The 16854-nt window shown below is 46.9% G+C and overlaps 2 protein-coding genes across 3 annotated transcripts; one reads left to right on the top strand and one right to left on the bottom strand.

The window, feature by feature from the left end:
• Positions 1-2644: 2644 nt before the first annotated feature.
• iqcg (IQ motif containing G) lies at positions 2645-5499 on the bottom strand. Of its 2 annotated transcripts, XM_057045144.1 has the most exons (11): positions 5382-5499; positions 4638-4774; positions 4387-4513; positions 4269-4303; positions 4077-4193; positions 3831-3897; positions 3609-3746; positions 3454-3525; positions 3235-3366; positions 3038-3127; positions 2645-2939 (listed from the first exon to the last, which is right to left on the bottom strand). In XM_057045144.1, the coding sequence occupies exons 3-11, from the start codon at positions 4510-4512 to the stop codon at positions 2835-2837; spliced, it is 882 nt and encodes a 293-aa protein (XP_056901124.1). In that variant the 5' UTR covers position 4513; positions 4638-4774; positions 5382-5499; the 3' UTR covers positions 2645-2834. The 2 variants fall into 2 exon arrangements, with proteins under 2 accessions (XP_056901124.1, XP_056901126.1); XM_057045146.1 differs by lacking the exons at positions 4077-4193; positions 4269-4303.
• Positions 5500-6587: 1088 nt separating this feature from the next.
• Positions 6588-7094, top strand: LOC130532832 (golgin subfamily A member 6-like protein 25). Its single transcript, XM_057045707.1, has 2 exons — positions 6588-6920; positions 7016-7094. The coding sequence occupies exons 1-2, from the start codon at positions 6597-6599 to the stop codon at positions 7073-7075; spliced, it is 384 nt and encodes a 127-aa protein (XP_056901687.1). The 5' UTR covers positions 6588-6596; the 3' UTR covers positions 7076-7094.
• Positions 7095-16854: the final 9760 nt, after the last annotated feature.

The following is a 16854-nucleotide window of genomic DNA, read 5'->3' as shown; positions in this document are numbered from 1 at the left end:
GTGTTGCTCATCAGGGGGTCGGACACACAGCTCCGCAGTCTCACAAACTGTGGCCGACCTGTCAGGTAGTCCTCGATCCAAGAAACAAGGGGAGCATCCATCTGCATATTCTCCAACTTCGCCCTCAGCAGTCTTGGCTGGATGGTATTGAAGGCAGAAGAGAAGTCGAAGAACATGACCCGCACTGTGGTGTTTGGTCTGTCCAAGGAGGAGTAAGCCCTCTGCAGCAGGTATATCACTGCGTCATCAACCCCCACCTTGGGCTGATAGGCAAACTGCAGAGGGTCCTGAAAGGGGCTCACCAGAGGTCTGAGGTGTGACAGCACCAGCCGCTCCATGACCTTCATAATGTGGGAGGTCAGTGCTATTGGATGGGTCTTCTTTGGCACCGGGACCAGACAGGATGTCTTCCAAAGCACTGGGATCCTCTGAAGATGAAGGCTCTGGTTGAACAGGTGCTGCAGTATTCCACAGAGCTGCCTGGAGCAGCTCTTCAGCACTCGTGGGCTGATGCCGTCCGGTCCGGCAGCCTTTCTCTGGTTGAGCCTCTCCAGCTCTCTCCTCACCTGGCCAGACGTGAAGGATAGTCCTGTCAGGGGGATGGGTGTCTATGAAGGGTGTCAGCAGGGGGGAGGGGGAAGAAGTTGGCAGAGGTGTTAGGGGCTCTGGGAGGTGTGAAGGGGACCCATTGTTATCCAGAGGAATATTGGGACAGCTGGGGGAGGGGGAGCTAGAGTCAAACCTGTTGAAAAACTGGTTCAACTCATTAGCTTGGTCCACGTTCCCATCAGCTGAGCGTATTCCTTTCTTCTGGAAGCCAGTGATCGTCCTCATCCCACTCCAAACATCCCTGGTCTGGTTCCTCTCCAGTCTCTCCTCCACCTTCTTCCTGTAGGCGTCCTTGCTCTCCTTCAGACTGCGTTTCAGTTCCTTCTGAACACTCCTGAGCTCAGCCGGGTCCCCAGCAGTGAAGGCCCTCTTCTTCTTATTCAAAAAGGGCCTTCAGGTCACTTGTCACCCATGGTTTGTTGTTTGGGTAACAGCGTACCTTCTTGGTGGGGACGGAGTTCTCAGTGCAGAACTTGATGTAGTCGGAAACACAGTATGCATTGGTGACATTAGCATACAGTAGATCCAAAGTCTTCCTGTCTCTCGTGCTGCACTGGACATACTGATGGAATGTAGGGAGAGTGGACTTAAGGGAGGCATGATTGAAGTCACCTGTGATGAGAATAAAGGCTCCGGGATGTTTAGTCTGCAGGTCAGCCGTGACAGAGTGGATGACGTCACAGGCCGTGTCCGCTTTACCGGTCGGAGGAATATAAACGGTGATGGCGATGACGTTAGTAAACTCCCGTGGCAAATAGTATGGACGGAGTCCGACAGCAATAAGTTCCACGTCTGGACTGCGCACGCGCTCCTTGACGTGAATATGCTCCGGGTTGCACCACCTGTTGCTAACGAACACGGCCAGTCCCCCTCCTTTCTTCTTACCGGCCGCGGTGGTGTCTCGGTCCGCTCGCAGTGGTGAAACCAGCGATCGTCACATTAGAGTCCGGTATCAGTCCATGGAGCCACGTCTCCGTGAAACACATGATACTGGCCTCTCTGGACTCCCGCTGGGTCCGTGTGAGCGCCTCCAGCTCATCCATCTTATTTGCCAGAGACCTGACATTCCCCGTTATGACCGCGGGGACGCAGGGTTTAAAACGTCGCCTCTTCATCCTCTGTTTAACTCCAGCCTTAGTCCCTCGTTGTTTCCTCCTCACCTCCTTCGGGATTTGGGGCTTCTCTCCGACCACGAAGGATGGTGGTCTTAGAGCCATCAGCTGGTCTCGTGTATAGACAATACCGCTCCGCTTCTCGGCCCAGCTGATGGGGGCCGCGAATAACCCAAGCACCGCAAAACAGAGAAAAAAGTATTCGAGCCTCCAGAACATGGTGTCTGAATACTCCAGTTGTAAAAGGAAAGAAAGAAAATCCAAATAGAAAAGAATGTAAAGTATAGAAAACACTACGAAAATTTAAAAAAGAACAATTAACTTTAGGGAGCTGCTACTACTGGCTGCCGCCTGGGACAGCGCCGTTATGTCTAGGATAATAACGGGAACTACAGAATTACTGACAATAAACTTTTTTCACATAACTCCTGTACTGGCATCTCTTCATTAAATCTAGGATAATTTTTAAAATTGTTCTTCTGACCTACAAGGTCCTCAGAGGCCTAGCTCCATCCTACCTGGAGGAGCTAGTGACACCTTATCAGCCCAATAGACCGCTCCGCTCTCAGAATGCTGGTCTACTTGTGGTTCCCAGAGTTTCTAGGAGCAGAATGGGGGGCAGAGCATTTAGCTACCAGGCCCCCCTGCTATGGAACCAGCTCCCTGTCCAGGTACAGGAGTCTCCTCTCCTCTCCTCTCCTCTCCTCTCCTCCTCTCCTCTCCTCTCCTCTCCTCTCCCTACCCAGCCCCCCTCATCAGCAGGAGGGTCCCCCTATACGAGCCTGGTCCTGCTCAAGGTTTCTTCCTGTTAAAGGAGAGTTTTTCCTTGCTGCTGTTGCTTGTTGGGGGTCAGGCCCTGGGATTCTGGAAAGCACCTAGAAACAATCTGGACTGCAACAGATGCTATATACTGAAAATAAAGATTGATTTGATAAGTACCATTTATTGTTTACATGCAACATAAGTAACATTTTTACAAACTGTATATCTCTAAATATAAGATTTAAAGACAGCTGACCCATTGTGAACTCCCTTTTATATATATATATATATGTGTGTGTTTGGGTGTGTGTGAAATATTTCAGGATTTTCTGAAATTATATAAGAACATATTCACTTCTTCCCTTTCTTCTTCTTTTTGCCTTTTTTGGGTTCCTCTTTCTTCCCGTAGGCGCCGAGGTTGCGACGGACCATGCAGCCCCTCCACCAGGCCTGCACCTGCAGGGTCAAAGCCCAGGTTAATGACGAGTGATTGACTTAACAGGAATTTGACAGCTGATCGGCCCTGGATCCACACGTTCCTGAACTCTTCTTACCTTGGCTGCGGTCTTGGCCAGCTCCTCCTGCTGCCGCAGCCTCTCCTGCTCCTCCCTGTCCTCGATCACCACCTGCTGCATCTCCAGAATCTAAACCATATTAGTTCAGTTATTAAACGTGATTTCACAGCGGCTGTGCATCCTAACTAGCATCAGCGCTTTCGCTTAGCATCATCCGCAATAGCATCTAAACTCACCGCGCTGCTCAGCTCTGACAGCTTGTCAAAGTTCAGGGTTTTCCTGCAGCCTATGGTGTTCAACTCCTGCTCCTTCTCCTGCAGCATCTGCTTGGCGTCCTCCTCCCACTGCTCCTGCCGCTCCTGCGCCTCCTGAAATAAAAGGAGGAGGTGCGATGCGTCTTCATCAGCTTCACCTCACAGAATAACTGAGATAAAGAGTCACGTTGCTTCACCGACCCTGTAAAGCTTCTTCTGGAAGTTTAGAGTTACCACCTGAGCCCTCGTCTCCTTCATCTCTTTGTTCAGCCGCTGCCATGACAACAGTATATTTCAGAAAGGGGGGACAGAAGATGACACTTTGTGCTGTTCAGTCAGAGGACGACTGGATGTACCTCCAGCTTGTCCCTCAGGAGCTCCTTGGTCTCCATCCTGTCTTTCCTCATCAGCTCCAGACTCTTCCTCTTGTTGTAGATACTCTCCGACAGCTCAGCCAGCTGACGGTTCAACCCTGCAACAACTTTGTCCATGTCCTGACAGAGAGACAGAACTCTGAGACATCTGCTCTGTTTCTGGAAACTTTATTTTTTTATTCATTCTTAATGGGTCTTCCTCACCTGCAGTTCCTGCATCTTCTCTGCTATCATCTTTTGTTTCGCCTCCTCCAGCTTTTTGGTTTCCTCACTGTGAAGACAAAACAGGACGTGTCCCTCCAAATGTTTGGCCCATCACCCAAAGCAGGAAGTTATTTCATCAAAAGGTTGTTTTGATGGGGATTGAAGGATTAAAACTAGGTGAAAGAGCTGGTTAATATGAGGAGCCAGGACAGGTCCCGGTGCAGGCCGGTCTTCCTGCACACTGACCGAGCTTTCTCAGCAGCGCGTCTTCGCTCTATGTCTTCTTCTCTCTGCATGAAATGGAAACCCCGATTCTTCTCCAACTCTGAGAGCAGCTGGTATATCTGCTGCAAAATGAGCTGACTGAAGACAGACAAATCACACACTCAGTTCACAAAACTGCAGCCGTGTCTGTCGTCCACCGTCCTCTGTACCCACCAGTCATTCCTCATTTTGATCAGCCTGGACTTTTCCTGGACACGGACACACACATGGAAGAATACAAAACGTGGGCAGGTTAATCAAGATAATGTTCAATGACCAAAGTCTGACTCACCTCTGCGGCTGCAGGACCATGAAGCTTGCTGATCTGCACTGAGAGACTGAGTTCCAACAGGACAAGATCATCTCTGCACTCCTCGTGTGCAGCCTCCAGTCTGAGTCTCTGAGTCCGGGACAGCATGCTGGACAGAACGAACTGATGGGTCTGGATTCTTAATAATGCTCAGTATATAGTTTGTATACTGTAGGTTCCTATTTAAAGATAAAGAAAAGGATCAATTGTGTTCAACCGAGACACCTCGGTACCTTCTGTCATCCAAGTTAGCTCCTGTTTGGCTGGAACGCCAAGATGAGGAGGGGTCGCAACTGGCGGGCTGGGCCTGGCTGCAGGCCTCCGGCCACTGGTCGCTTCCAGCCGAAGAGTCACTCTCAGGCTGCCTCTCCTGCCAGGACCGGGAAAACAACCCGGTCATTTATATGTACTATATAGTTACACCCCTCTCCACCTCTGCGTGCATGCACGTGCGTGCGTGCCAGTGCGTGTGCGTGTGTATCCAAGGTCTGGCCAGATGTGATCAGCAGCCAACCAGGAGAATCAGGTGTCCAATAACTTACTTTGACACATTCTGTGTTACTTTCCATAGATGCTGACGGTGGTTGACGTTAACGGATCGCAGTACTGTAGCGGGCAGTTGCACAGTTTAACGTAGCTTGTAATCCGTTATTTTGAATCAAAGCTCTCTTGAAAAGTGAAAGATCAAAGGTCAAATGGAGATGGGGCTAACAGAAAACGATCCGTGTGAACGGTTCAAGGCCTGTCCCATTCAGTTCTTCTCACTGGTCATAGCCCATAACTGTCATTAATGTCCTAACCCCAAATCATTCCTGCAAGTTCTGTGGTGTTTAGGCCTACAGACACGTGATCTGACGGGACCCCCACGTGGGGGGGGGGGGGGGGGTGACACTCATGCAGAAGGGTAAAAGTAAAACATAAAACCTAAAATGTAAGTATCCGAATTTTGAGTAGCGTAAGATCAAGACGATACTTACGCAGTGGAATCTTTTCGAGCTTTAGACAGCGCCCGCTTCCAGGAAGACGGAAGTTTACGTCGCCATGGTAACGGCGCCAGAAGATCGTATTACGACTGTTCACACAATGACGGAAATAAAATGTACATGAATGGAAAAATTTGTTTTTACTCTTGATTTTATTGTGTAAAATAAAACATTCTAACATTAATGCCGTAAAATGTTCAAGAAATACCGAATTTAAAGAATGCGATTTGTGTTCAGGAAAAAGATTCTGGCTGTGCCTATTGGTGATTAATTTTTTGGAATATTTACAATTTCTGTATTAATTGTTTCAGAGAATGTAATGATCTGATTATAAAAACCTTTTAAATCTATTTACAGGCGCTATTCATATTTTCTATGATTTAAAATATCAATTATGGGCTTCATAAATGCAGACGTTGTCCTGGAAAAAATGTTCTATGTATCGAATGGATTTTAGTTTCGGGGGATTTTTTTTATGCTGAAGTAATTCACAACATAATTCTGGGATCCGAAAAGGAGTTTTTCCAAAGATTAAATACAATTGGAGAAAAACAAAACTAGCATTCCCACTAGCGCTGCTGTTACATTGGCTGGTTCTACAGAACGCTGTCTTTGATGCGCTCTGATGATGAACGGTTAAAACTTTTAAAGCCTGACAAAACCAGAAAGCCTTGTCAAAGCCTGACAAAAAATGACATTAAAGGCACAACATCAAAGACTAAAGCTCTACTCCTAAACATAAATCCTAATATACTAAAACTATCTACTTGTGTTAGTGAAACAGCATAACAGAATAACATAACAGAAGCTGCTAAAGTGATCTACATTTTAAACATAAAAGTAAGAACAGGAAGACCAATGGAGAAGATACAGGAAGAGAACAAAAAGCTGCTGAGGTCAGTGACGGAGCTTCAGCATGAAGTCAGGCAGCTAAAAGAACAGCTGGCTGAGAAGGACGAGCAGTTGAGCCGGAGCACCAAAAGGCGCCAGATAAGAACAGTGGCTCATATGCGCCCTGACCCAGCTGAACCAGGCAAGGGCTGATCTCACAGTCAGCCAAGACAAGTGCTCTGATCTGGAGGAGAAGTTGCGCAGTGGAACCAATGACAGCCACCAGAGTCCGGAGCACGGAGACCACGTAGAGCTCTCCAAGAAAGAAGAGGCTCTGAACTGCAATTCTCAGAAAAAGAGAAGCAGATGGAGGCGTGGATGAGGCAGAGGCTCATTGGTGTGCAGGAAGAATTCCAGAGGAAGCTCTTGGAGGAGAGAGAGAAGGACCAGCGTGAGATGCGTGAGAGAGAGGAGAGGCTGAGACAGCAGCTTGAGAGAGGGATGAGGGAAGAGAGGGACGACTGCTTGAAGAAGCAGCTGACCACGGTGATCGAGTCCTGGCAGACCGAAGCTCAGCGGTGGAGAAAACACCAGTCAGAGCTGGAGGAGAAACTCCACGAACAAGAGACCCTGCGCAAACAGCAAGAGGAGGAGAGGAAGCAGGAAACTGAGCGCTTCCAAGAGCAACTCCAGCAGCTTTGGGTAAGCAGCCGCAGATTTGTTTGTCCCGTCACTCCTGGTTTTGGAAGTTTAAATGTGTGGATGTGAAAACTAAAACCAATTCCTCCTTTCATCAGAACTACATTGAAAAGAAGGAGAAAAGAAGAAGAAGAAAGGAGTCTGGAGCAGGATTCTAAAATTTTGGAAAAAGTGAACCCAACTCTTTTCCTTGCTTCCTGCCCTCAGTAGTTTTCCACTCTACCTGTCAGCCACTCCCACCTCATCAGGCCAACTCCCTCACCTGTCGGCTCCGCTGCAGCTCATCCCAGACCTGCCTGTCTTCATCCTGCCTCCCTCGCCTGTTCCCCAGGAAACCTGCCTGCTTCCTGTCTCCGACCACGCACTCTGCCTCCGTGGCTCCAGCTATAATCTGCTTCCCCGGCTTCGACTCCTCTGCCTGGCCTCGACTTGTCTGCCGCTCGCCCCTCATCGGTACCTCTGCCTTGCCGCCCGCTCTGGACCCCTCCCCTCGGCCGTTCCACCAAGAGTAAACCCATTCCCTTCCCCTAATCCTAAACTCAGAGACTCCTTTTGGGCCACTGGTCTGAAGAAGACTGTTTCCTGAAATCACAGGGCTTCATAAATGCAGAAGTTGTCCTGGAAAAAATGTTCTATGGATCTAATGGCTTTTAGTTTTTGGGGATTTTTTTATGCTGAAGTAATTCACAACATAATTGTGGGATCCTAAAAGGAGTTGTTACATTAATATTGTAATTCAATAATTTCAGACTGCTCAAATTATTTGCATCCTTATTTAAAAATGTAAAACATCTAAACACTCTTTGAATCCAGCAGAAGATGTAGGTGTTCACACCCCCATGTGCATCTGCTTTTTTATTTTATGCATTGTCATTTTTGTCATTTTGTCATGTTATAATTAAAATACATTGATATTTTATTGTGCTAGCCATTTTACCATTCAATCTGTGCATCCTTTTAAGTCCATCTCCAGCAAAATGAACAATTACCACAGAAATAGGACACACTGAGCTTTTTATAAATGTTGAATAGGTGTAATAAAATTAAGTTAGAGCAACTGAGTGGGACCACAGACGCTTCAACAAGACAGGAAAGTCAGAAAGTGCTTTCAGTCGATGTGTCGTAGGCACATTGGGGGTAGATTTCTGATGACTTAATTGCTGACATAAATATTCAACTAAAAGACTAAATACAATTGGAGAAAAACAACAAAACTAGCATTCCCACTAGCGCTGCTGTTACATTGGCTGGTTCTACAGAACACTGTCTTTGATGTGCTCTGATGATGAACGGTTCGGCAGCTTCTCCAGCCATCGAGGGTTGTCAGCAAACCAGGTCTTTCCACAGGCCTTGCAGCAGATTCATGAGAAAAAGATGAAATCCACTGTCCACTGTGCCAACAATTACTTGAGGTCTTCCCACACCTGCAGAAACCACCAGAGGATGAGGACATCTTTAGAGACATGGCAGATTGTAGTTGACTATAGAATAATGTAAAATAACAGCTTATGTATGCACAGTAACTTTGGTAAAGACGTGTTTTTCCATGAAAATTAACATGAACTCCTAATGCCATTCTCATGAGTGAATCAGAAATTTCCTCTGGACATTAAAACACAAACGTTGTTCACCTTCGTAAGCAATATATATATATATTACAGTATATATATATAGATATATCTATATCTCTATAGATATATAGAGATATAGAATATATATATAGAGAGAGAGAGAGACAGAGATTTTTTATTTTACAAAAATACTTTATTTACAAGTTTACACAGGGGCACAAGCGCGCTGTTCAGAACACGAAATCAACAATAACATGAATAAATAAATACTATAAAACAGCGATACAACTATACATAATGGGTTGTGCAAATTGTAAATTGTCTTCTTTCACAGTGCAGAGAACATCATTGTAACACCATATTTCACAAAATCGGCTGAGGTCATTCATCATTTTATAAAAACCAAACTCCAACCTCAGCCTGCACCGGGGTTACCACGCCACACTGAGGTGGCCTCACAATCTCCGTTTTTCTCGATTTTGTTTTTTCTGGAGATATAGATATAGATTGCCATCTTGGCTTCTCCACAAATATGCCATTTGTTTTGAGCAGCTTTCCTGTACCCTGCTCCATAGATAAAACCTCTGACAGAGAACGTTTCATTAAAACCATTAAAAACACCTTTTAAAACATTAAAAAGTACAGTGAGTCGTTCACACTCACTGTACGTGTGAAACAGTCTCTCGCCCTGGGCAGAACGGGCACTGATCCGACACTGCGGGGTCCAATCGAGAGAGGTAGACATTTAGTGCCACAGCTCCATGTAGGATCCTCCACTGGAGGTCCCCGGTCCTCTTTTTGATAGGGGGTTTATATAGGACCCTCCATTGTGGACTGTGTTCCCCCAGCTTGTCTGTCCACACAGAGGCCGCTCTATTGAGTAGCCCCTGTCCAATGATTGTCTTTACAATGTTCACATATATAGTCTTATTGTTAGTTCCGTGGAGGCCCAGTTTGTCCTTGCAGAGGGCCTTCAGGAGAGGCCCCGCTGAGCTCCTCGCATCCAGGGTTCAGCTGGAAGTCGGGGAAGATGTCCGTGGGGTCCGACTCAGCTTTCTCCGCCGCCGTACCGCCGGAGAAGACTTCTCTCTCTCACAGAGAGCCTCCTCCTCCACAGCTCCAGGGTCCTCTCCACCACCACCCGTAGCGAACGTAGCCCCAGCAAACGTAGCCCCTTAGGGCCTGGGCGTCAGCCAGTGCCGGACCGGCTGCCTCCACCAGCTGCTTCAGTGTACAGTCCTGGAGCCACACAGCGCCACATCAGACCGGGCATGGCGCTGCTGCAGACATCCAGTCTGCCACCGTGAACCAGGGGCTCTTTCAACAGCCAGTGCAGAGAGCTGGACTCCTGGATCTTCTTCCATTTAAAAAGAGCACAGGATTTAAAAACACTCCGATAAAAAGCTGGCAGACCCCTTAAATTTAAACTTTGGAAATCAGTTAAAAACAGAGCAGCATCCAGTCCCAAGTTGCTCACACGTCTGAGTAAGCAGCTGGCCACATCCCTCCACACTAAGTCAGGAGGTCCAGTCAGGTACCTCTGCACAAACCGTAGCCTGAAGGTGGCTGTTCTACTGGCCAGGTGGATGAGGCCCTGGCCCCCTTGGTCTCTGGATAAAAACAGGACTGACTGTGGCACCCAGTGGTAGCCGTCCCAGAAGAAGTTAACCAGTTTCACCTGGATCTGGGACAGCAGGCCTGGTGGTGGCTCTAAACCGGCCAAACGGTGCCACAGTAGCAAGGCTATTAGGTTGTTAATAATTAAAACTCTTCCTCTGAATGACATCTCGGAGTGCACCCACCTCCATTTCTTTAATCTCTCTTCGACCTTTTCAACAACATTCTCCCAGTTCTTTTCTACCATGCGTTCATTTCCCAGGTACACTCCAAGATATTTAAGGCCATCCCTCCTCCAGGTTAGACCTTGAGTTCCAGGGAGAGCGCGTAGAGCATCCCAGACAGAGCACAGCCCTGTCGGACACCTCTACACACTCTAAAAGGAGCACACAAGCTGCCATTGACCTTCAGGACACTCTCAATGTTACTGTACAGTACCTGGATCCTGGCTATCAGACCAGCCCTGAACCCAAACCTCTCCATGGTTCTCCACAGGAAGTTGTGTTCAACACGGTCAAAAGCCTTTTCTTGATCTAAAGAAAGTAGACCAGCACTCATCCCCAATGAACTGGAGACCTCCAAAACATCCCTAATGAGGCAGACATTGTCTACCATTGACCTGCCAGGTACGCAGTACGTCTGGTCCTGATGGATGACCTGCTCCATTGCCTCCCTCATCCGGATGGCCAAGGCCTTGGAGAGGATCTTGCAGTCCGTGCAGAGGAGGGACAGGGCGCCAGTTCTTTATGTCCTGCAGGTTCCCTTTCTTCGGCAGGAGGGTGATGACGGCTCTCCTGCAGGACAGTGGTAGGGAACCGGTGGCGAGACTCTCGTTAAAGACTTCTAGGACGTCTTGAGCGAGGATGTCCCAGAAAGCCTTGTAAAACTCCACCGAGAGACCGTCGATGCCCGGGGCCTTTCGTTCTTGTGCCGTGAACGGGCGCTCCATTCGGTGGTTGGTCTCCCTGGAGACCCTGGGCAGTCCTTGACTAAAAGCACTAAAACCATTAAAACAGTCTTTGTCGTCTTTAAAATCGGTCTTGTACAAGGAAGCATAAAACCCCACCGCTCTCCTCCTGATCTGCCCCGGGTCGGTCAGCTCCTGCCCTGTGTCCGACAGCAAGGAGTGGATCAGCTTCCTCTGCCCGACTTCCTCTCAAGGCCAAGAAGAAACTGGAGGGTGCATCCATCTCCGAGATGTTCTGGATTCTGGACCGGACCAGGGCACCCTGTGCTCTGGCACCTAGCAGGTTGGCTCAAGCCATCTTTTTGGTCTTGAGGATTCCAATAGATCCTCCGTTTCCTGTGGACTCATTCAAACGTTCGAGCTCCACAATCTCAGTTTCCAGATCCCTGATGGATCCGGTGACGTGACGAGTAACATTGAGAGTGTGCTGCTGACACAACATTCTGATTTGTGTCTTTCCGTAGTCCCACCACTGTTTTAGGCAGCTAAAACCGCCCCTTCTCTGCCTAAAACCAGCCCAAAAAATAACTAAGAGCATCTTTAAAACCTACATCAGATGTTAAAACTGAATTAAAATGCCAGTAAGCGCTTCTTGGTAAAATGTTGTTAAAAAAACAGCACATAAAACCAAAGCATGATCAGTAAAACCCACCGGCACAATATTAGATGATTTAAACACATTAAAATTATGTTTAAAACAGTAAAAGCGATCTAAACGAGCTAAAGACACCCTATCTTCTCTAACGTGGGACCACGTAACTGTCTGCAGCCTGTGTGAGACCTTCTCCAACGTCCACCAGACCATGGGAGTAGACCAGCTGCCTCAGGACCTGCTGCGGAGGAGGATGCGGCTCGGCATGGTTCGGTCTAAGACCTCATCCTCAGTGCAGTAAAAATCACCACCCAAGAATAAATAATCGACAGAACCACACCCCTGGAGTTTGTTGTTGAGTGTCTCTAAAAAGGTCTTCCTCTCTGCACCGCTGCAGACACATTAATAAAAGCAGCACTGTACTGGTCAAACTGGGCCGTGATTAAAAGGCACCTTCCTTGAACAACATGATCAACAGTAAAAGATGTTGGGTTAAAACTCTTAGAGAAGAGGATCCCCACCCCGGCACTGAGGGCTGTGCCGTGGCTTAAAACCACCCTCCCCTCCCATCTCCTGCACCAATCAGCTTCCTTTAAAACGTCACTGTGAGTTTCTTGTAAAAACATGACATTAATCTTCTTTAAAATCATTGTTTCATACACTAAAACTCTCTTCTTCTCTTCTCTGCCTCCGTTTATATTTAAGCTCCCAATCTTAAAACTACTCATTAAAAAGTGGGAGATAAAGACAGAGAGATAAAACAGTGAAGCTAATAAAAAACTAAAAAGGTGCATTTCCCAACATCTTTACATTAATTCCCTCCTAACTTTAAGAATCCGTTTCTTCAGTCTAAAAACCTCCTGATCAGTAAAATCTGCCTCAGCCTTATTTTTTGTGTGGCGTCTGGCAGAAAGATAAAACTGCTGTTTGTCTGGAAAGTAGTCCTCAATGTTAACCCCCTTCATGTTTTTTGTGTCTTGTAAAAATGTTTTAATCATTTTGGCAGAATAGGACTTGTCCTCCTGACTGCCCAGGTTCTTCTGATGGAGGTCAACCATCATCAGACGCACAGCCCTCGCTGTCGCTGCTGTCTACCTGTCTGTCTGCTTTTCTTAGCTTTGACAGGACCAGGCCTGTTACTGCTGCGGCCTCGATGGAGCTGGAGACCAACCGGCTTCCTGCTCCATCAACTCCACAGCTTGAGCTGCTCCACTGCAGCCCAGCTCCTCTTCCTCACCCACCTCACCTACCTGAAGCCCAGCTTCCCCCTGTTCACTCACTCCACCCGTCTAACCTATCTGTTCACCCCCCCTGCACACTCGCTCCACCTGTGTTCCCCTACCTCTACACACTCCTCCTGTCTCACCTTCCTGTACACCCATTTCACCTGCCTCGTCCCCCTGTACAGACGATCCACCTGTGTCACCTACCTCCTCACACACTCCTCCTGTCTTATCCTCCTGTACACACACATTAGTCTCACCGTCTGCACCCTCACTTCACCTTTCTCACCCACCTGTTCACCCTCACCTGTGTTTCCGTCACTACCCACCGGGGCCGTCGCCCCATCATCCCCCGGACCCTCGGCTCCGGCGACTGGTCGCTCACCAGCAGCTCTGGGCTCCGCCGTGCGGGGCTTTGCCGTGCGGGGCTCCGCAGCAGCGGCTCCGGGCCGCTCCCCCGAGCCCGACGCAGCCGATTTGGCTACGTTTGGACACTTTTTAATCAAATGTCCTGCTTCGTTACACCCAAAACACTTCATATGTGGCAACGAAGCGAACAGAATATAATCGAAATCGTCCACCCGGACTTTAAAACACACATTCAGATCCTTATCGCGGTTATTGAGGATCATATAAACCTGCCGGCGATGAGAGACTACGTGTTTCAGTAGGGGAGATTTACATCCAGACATGATTTTCCTCATAGGAGAGAAACAATCTTGCCATGTCTGGACAACTCGCGACACAGAAACTCGTCAGTAATGAGCGGGGGCACGTTGGACAGGGTAACCTTGGTGGCCGGCTGGCTCAGAGGCAGCACCGCCTCAAACCTCCCGCCGAGACTGATGCTGGCCTCCACCAGCCGGTTCACCTGCTCCACCTTCTCCACGAACCACACCACGGCCCCGTTCATCCGGGCGGCCGATTTCACGGACCCATGTCCGATAACCTCCCCGACAGCCATGGCCACCTCCTCCACGGTGTACAGAGACCTGGCCCCCACCTTAACGCCATGTCTCCGCGAATAACGGGAGAGATCCCCGCTACCACCACCAAGCACCATGGCATCAGACGCCAACAGCCAGACAAACGCTGGCTGGTTACACGCCAACCAAAAACCGATAAACTAAACTAAAAATACAACACAAGACACCACCAACAATTAATTAAAACTATACTGACAAAAACTAACAACAACACAGCTTAAACAGCCAAAAAGGTTGAAAATTCTCAAACGAGAACGCTCCCAGCTCACACCACGCTCCTCACAGAGAGAGAGAGAGAGAGAGAGAGAGAGAGAGAGAGAGAGAGAGAGAGAGAGAGAAGAGCCGTGCTCGCTGAGTCCAAACGGGGAAAAGGCGCCTACTAGCGGCCTAAAATATTTTACATCCGTAGTGGTTTAGCACGACCATAGAGAATGAATGGGGAAGAATTGCCCCCCCCCCCACCACCACCCTCTAAAAAAATAGCTATAGAGTGTTCTCATATGATCAAATACAATAAAACATAAGAACAAGATAAAAACAATTTGCATTGGCGGGAATCGAACCGGGCCTCCCGCCGTGGCAGGCGAGAATTCTACCACTGAACCACCAATGCATAAATCGGGCTAAAAAAACCGAAATTTTTAAAGAAACCTAACTTGATAACTAACCAGACTTGACTTAATTCTCAACTATAAACGAGAATAAAAGCGTTCCAAATAATGGCGTCTCTTGAATAACTATGCTGCCACCTAGTGGTCAAATACAGGTATCTACACGCATAAATTAACACGCACTCCACGTGGTAATTAACGATATAAAGCTTGGACAGAAATTGTCACACACTTAAATCTTAAATACGACCACAATAATGTCGTCTGACACTAAATAAAGGGTATAATCCTCAGAACAACCATCGCAATGCAACCACCCAATTAACAAGCAGAAACCCAACTACCAAACATAACAAATAAAGCAATAGCCACTAACCAAACTATAAATACGACACAGTCAAGAAAGCGATTAAAATTCGTCTGAGATAAACAATACCGTCCGAACTTCAACTGGGCCGTCTCTTCAGGCGATGAAGACAACTGGCTCCGCTCTGACGCGCTCCCCAATTAACGCTGACCAGTGTGGTGTGCTCAGCGCCCCTCACTGCGCATGCGCTCAGGCTGGGACCCTTGTTTTCCTTGCTGTGACCCTGGTATTGCTGGATCATTACCTCCATTTCCCCTGTGCAAGGACAAATTTATCAACCCTCTTTCCCAATAAAACACACATTTCTGGCATAAAGAATAATAAACTAACGCTGTATGCTTGTGCAGATTGTGGATTGAGAACAAAATTCCCATCTTTTCCTTTATTTAATAAGACGTCTACTAGCTTTAGGAAGGCTTAAGTATGCGGAACAGGTACTACATGCAAAAAGCTCCCGTTTGGCTTTGATGATATTTGAGAGTTCCGTCCGAGTGTTACCTTTATTTATTATTTTTTTAAAGACCCTAACATAATGTTTTGTTTATCCAACAGTTATGTACACATCAGTGGATTAAGAGAGATTAGGAGAATCAACAGATCGTAGTAATTTTATTTCTATTTATTCTATATTTATGTATCTATGCTTATAATGCTTATATATGTACAGTATATATTATATTCTGTATCTATATCTTATATATATATGCTTATAATATATGATGTATAAATGCTTATAACATTCTAATCTAATCTGTATTTATTTATTCTGTCTCTTTACTCTGCATACGATGCTACTATAATTCAATTTCCCCACGGGGATGAATAAAATTCATCTTAATCTTAATCTTAATACACTGACGCTGGGCTATGGGGTGTCATACCCCTCTATCGACACAAGGGGCGCTGAAGTCCACGACATATGGCAACCTTGGGCATTTCGTTACAGGCCCCGATTTACACACTGCAAGTTCTGGGTCTGCGCAAGTATTTATGGACCGGAACAGGAAGACAACAACTGCATGTCATACGCACGACTTCTGTTTTAAGTCGGGCAGTACTTTTGTTAAACGACCCTTCTTGCTAATGTGAACATTGCTCGTTGAGCAGCGCTTGGAAGTAGCCAAGTTTCGGTTCAGCGAAATCTTGTTCCGAATAATCTTCAAAATCATGGTCTCAAAAAGCAGCAGTACCTTTGTCATACTGTAGATCCTTTTGTTTTTATTAAATCTGAATCAGTTCTCACGAAGGATTTATTATTACTAGTGCATTTAACGTGACGGTTACGTCATTTTGCTTAAGTGACTTTAACCCTACTAATATTAGTAGCTCTCCAAATATGAGACATAATTCTAATGCACTGTGGGGCTTCTCCATCCAGTCCTGTCATGGGATTATTAAAATCATTTTTTTCAGGTTGTTGATTACATGTGCAGGTGTAAGAAAGTGATCTGTACACAGGCGAGATCACCATGTATCCCGTAGACCAGGGGTCGGCAACGCAAACTGTTGAAAGAGCCATATTGGACCAAGAAAACAATAACAAATCCGTCTGGAGCCGCAAAACCTGAAATGCCTTATAATGAAGGCAACACATGCTGTAAGTGTCTATATTAGCTTTATTAGCCTACTATCAAAATGATAATTAGGCTACAAATACATAACGAGCATCCTGGAGCGAATGACGCACCACGTGACCACTCTGCTGTACGATGGTGCTTTAAGTTTAGCTTCCATTATAATGAGATGTGGAAATTAAATATTTATTATACAAATTTTTACAGCATTGGAAAACTTTAAGAATGTTTGTCATGTTTTTCCTCCTACAGAAATTATATTAAAACCAAAAATATATTCACACATCTTTTTCCTATATTTGCTAAAGCTCCAGAGAGCCACTAGGGCGGCGCTAAAGAGCCGCATGCGGCTCTGGACCCGCGGGTTGCCGACCCCTGCCGTAGACCTTCCAGTTGTGGGCGACACAGATCTCACATTGGCATCTGAAC

Source organism: Takifugu flavidus, chromosome 10, assembly GCF_003711565.1.
Source record: "Takifugu flavidus isolate HTHZ2018 chromosome 10, ASM371156v2, whole genome shotgun sequence".
Taxonomy (NCBI): domain Eukaryota; kingdom Metazoa; phylum Chordata; class Actinopteri; order Tetraodontiformes; family Tetraodontidae; genus Takifugu; species Takifugu flavidus.
Note: the sequence above shows the minus strand (reverse complement) of the source record. Positions and strands in the feature narration are given on the sequence as shown.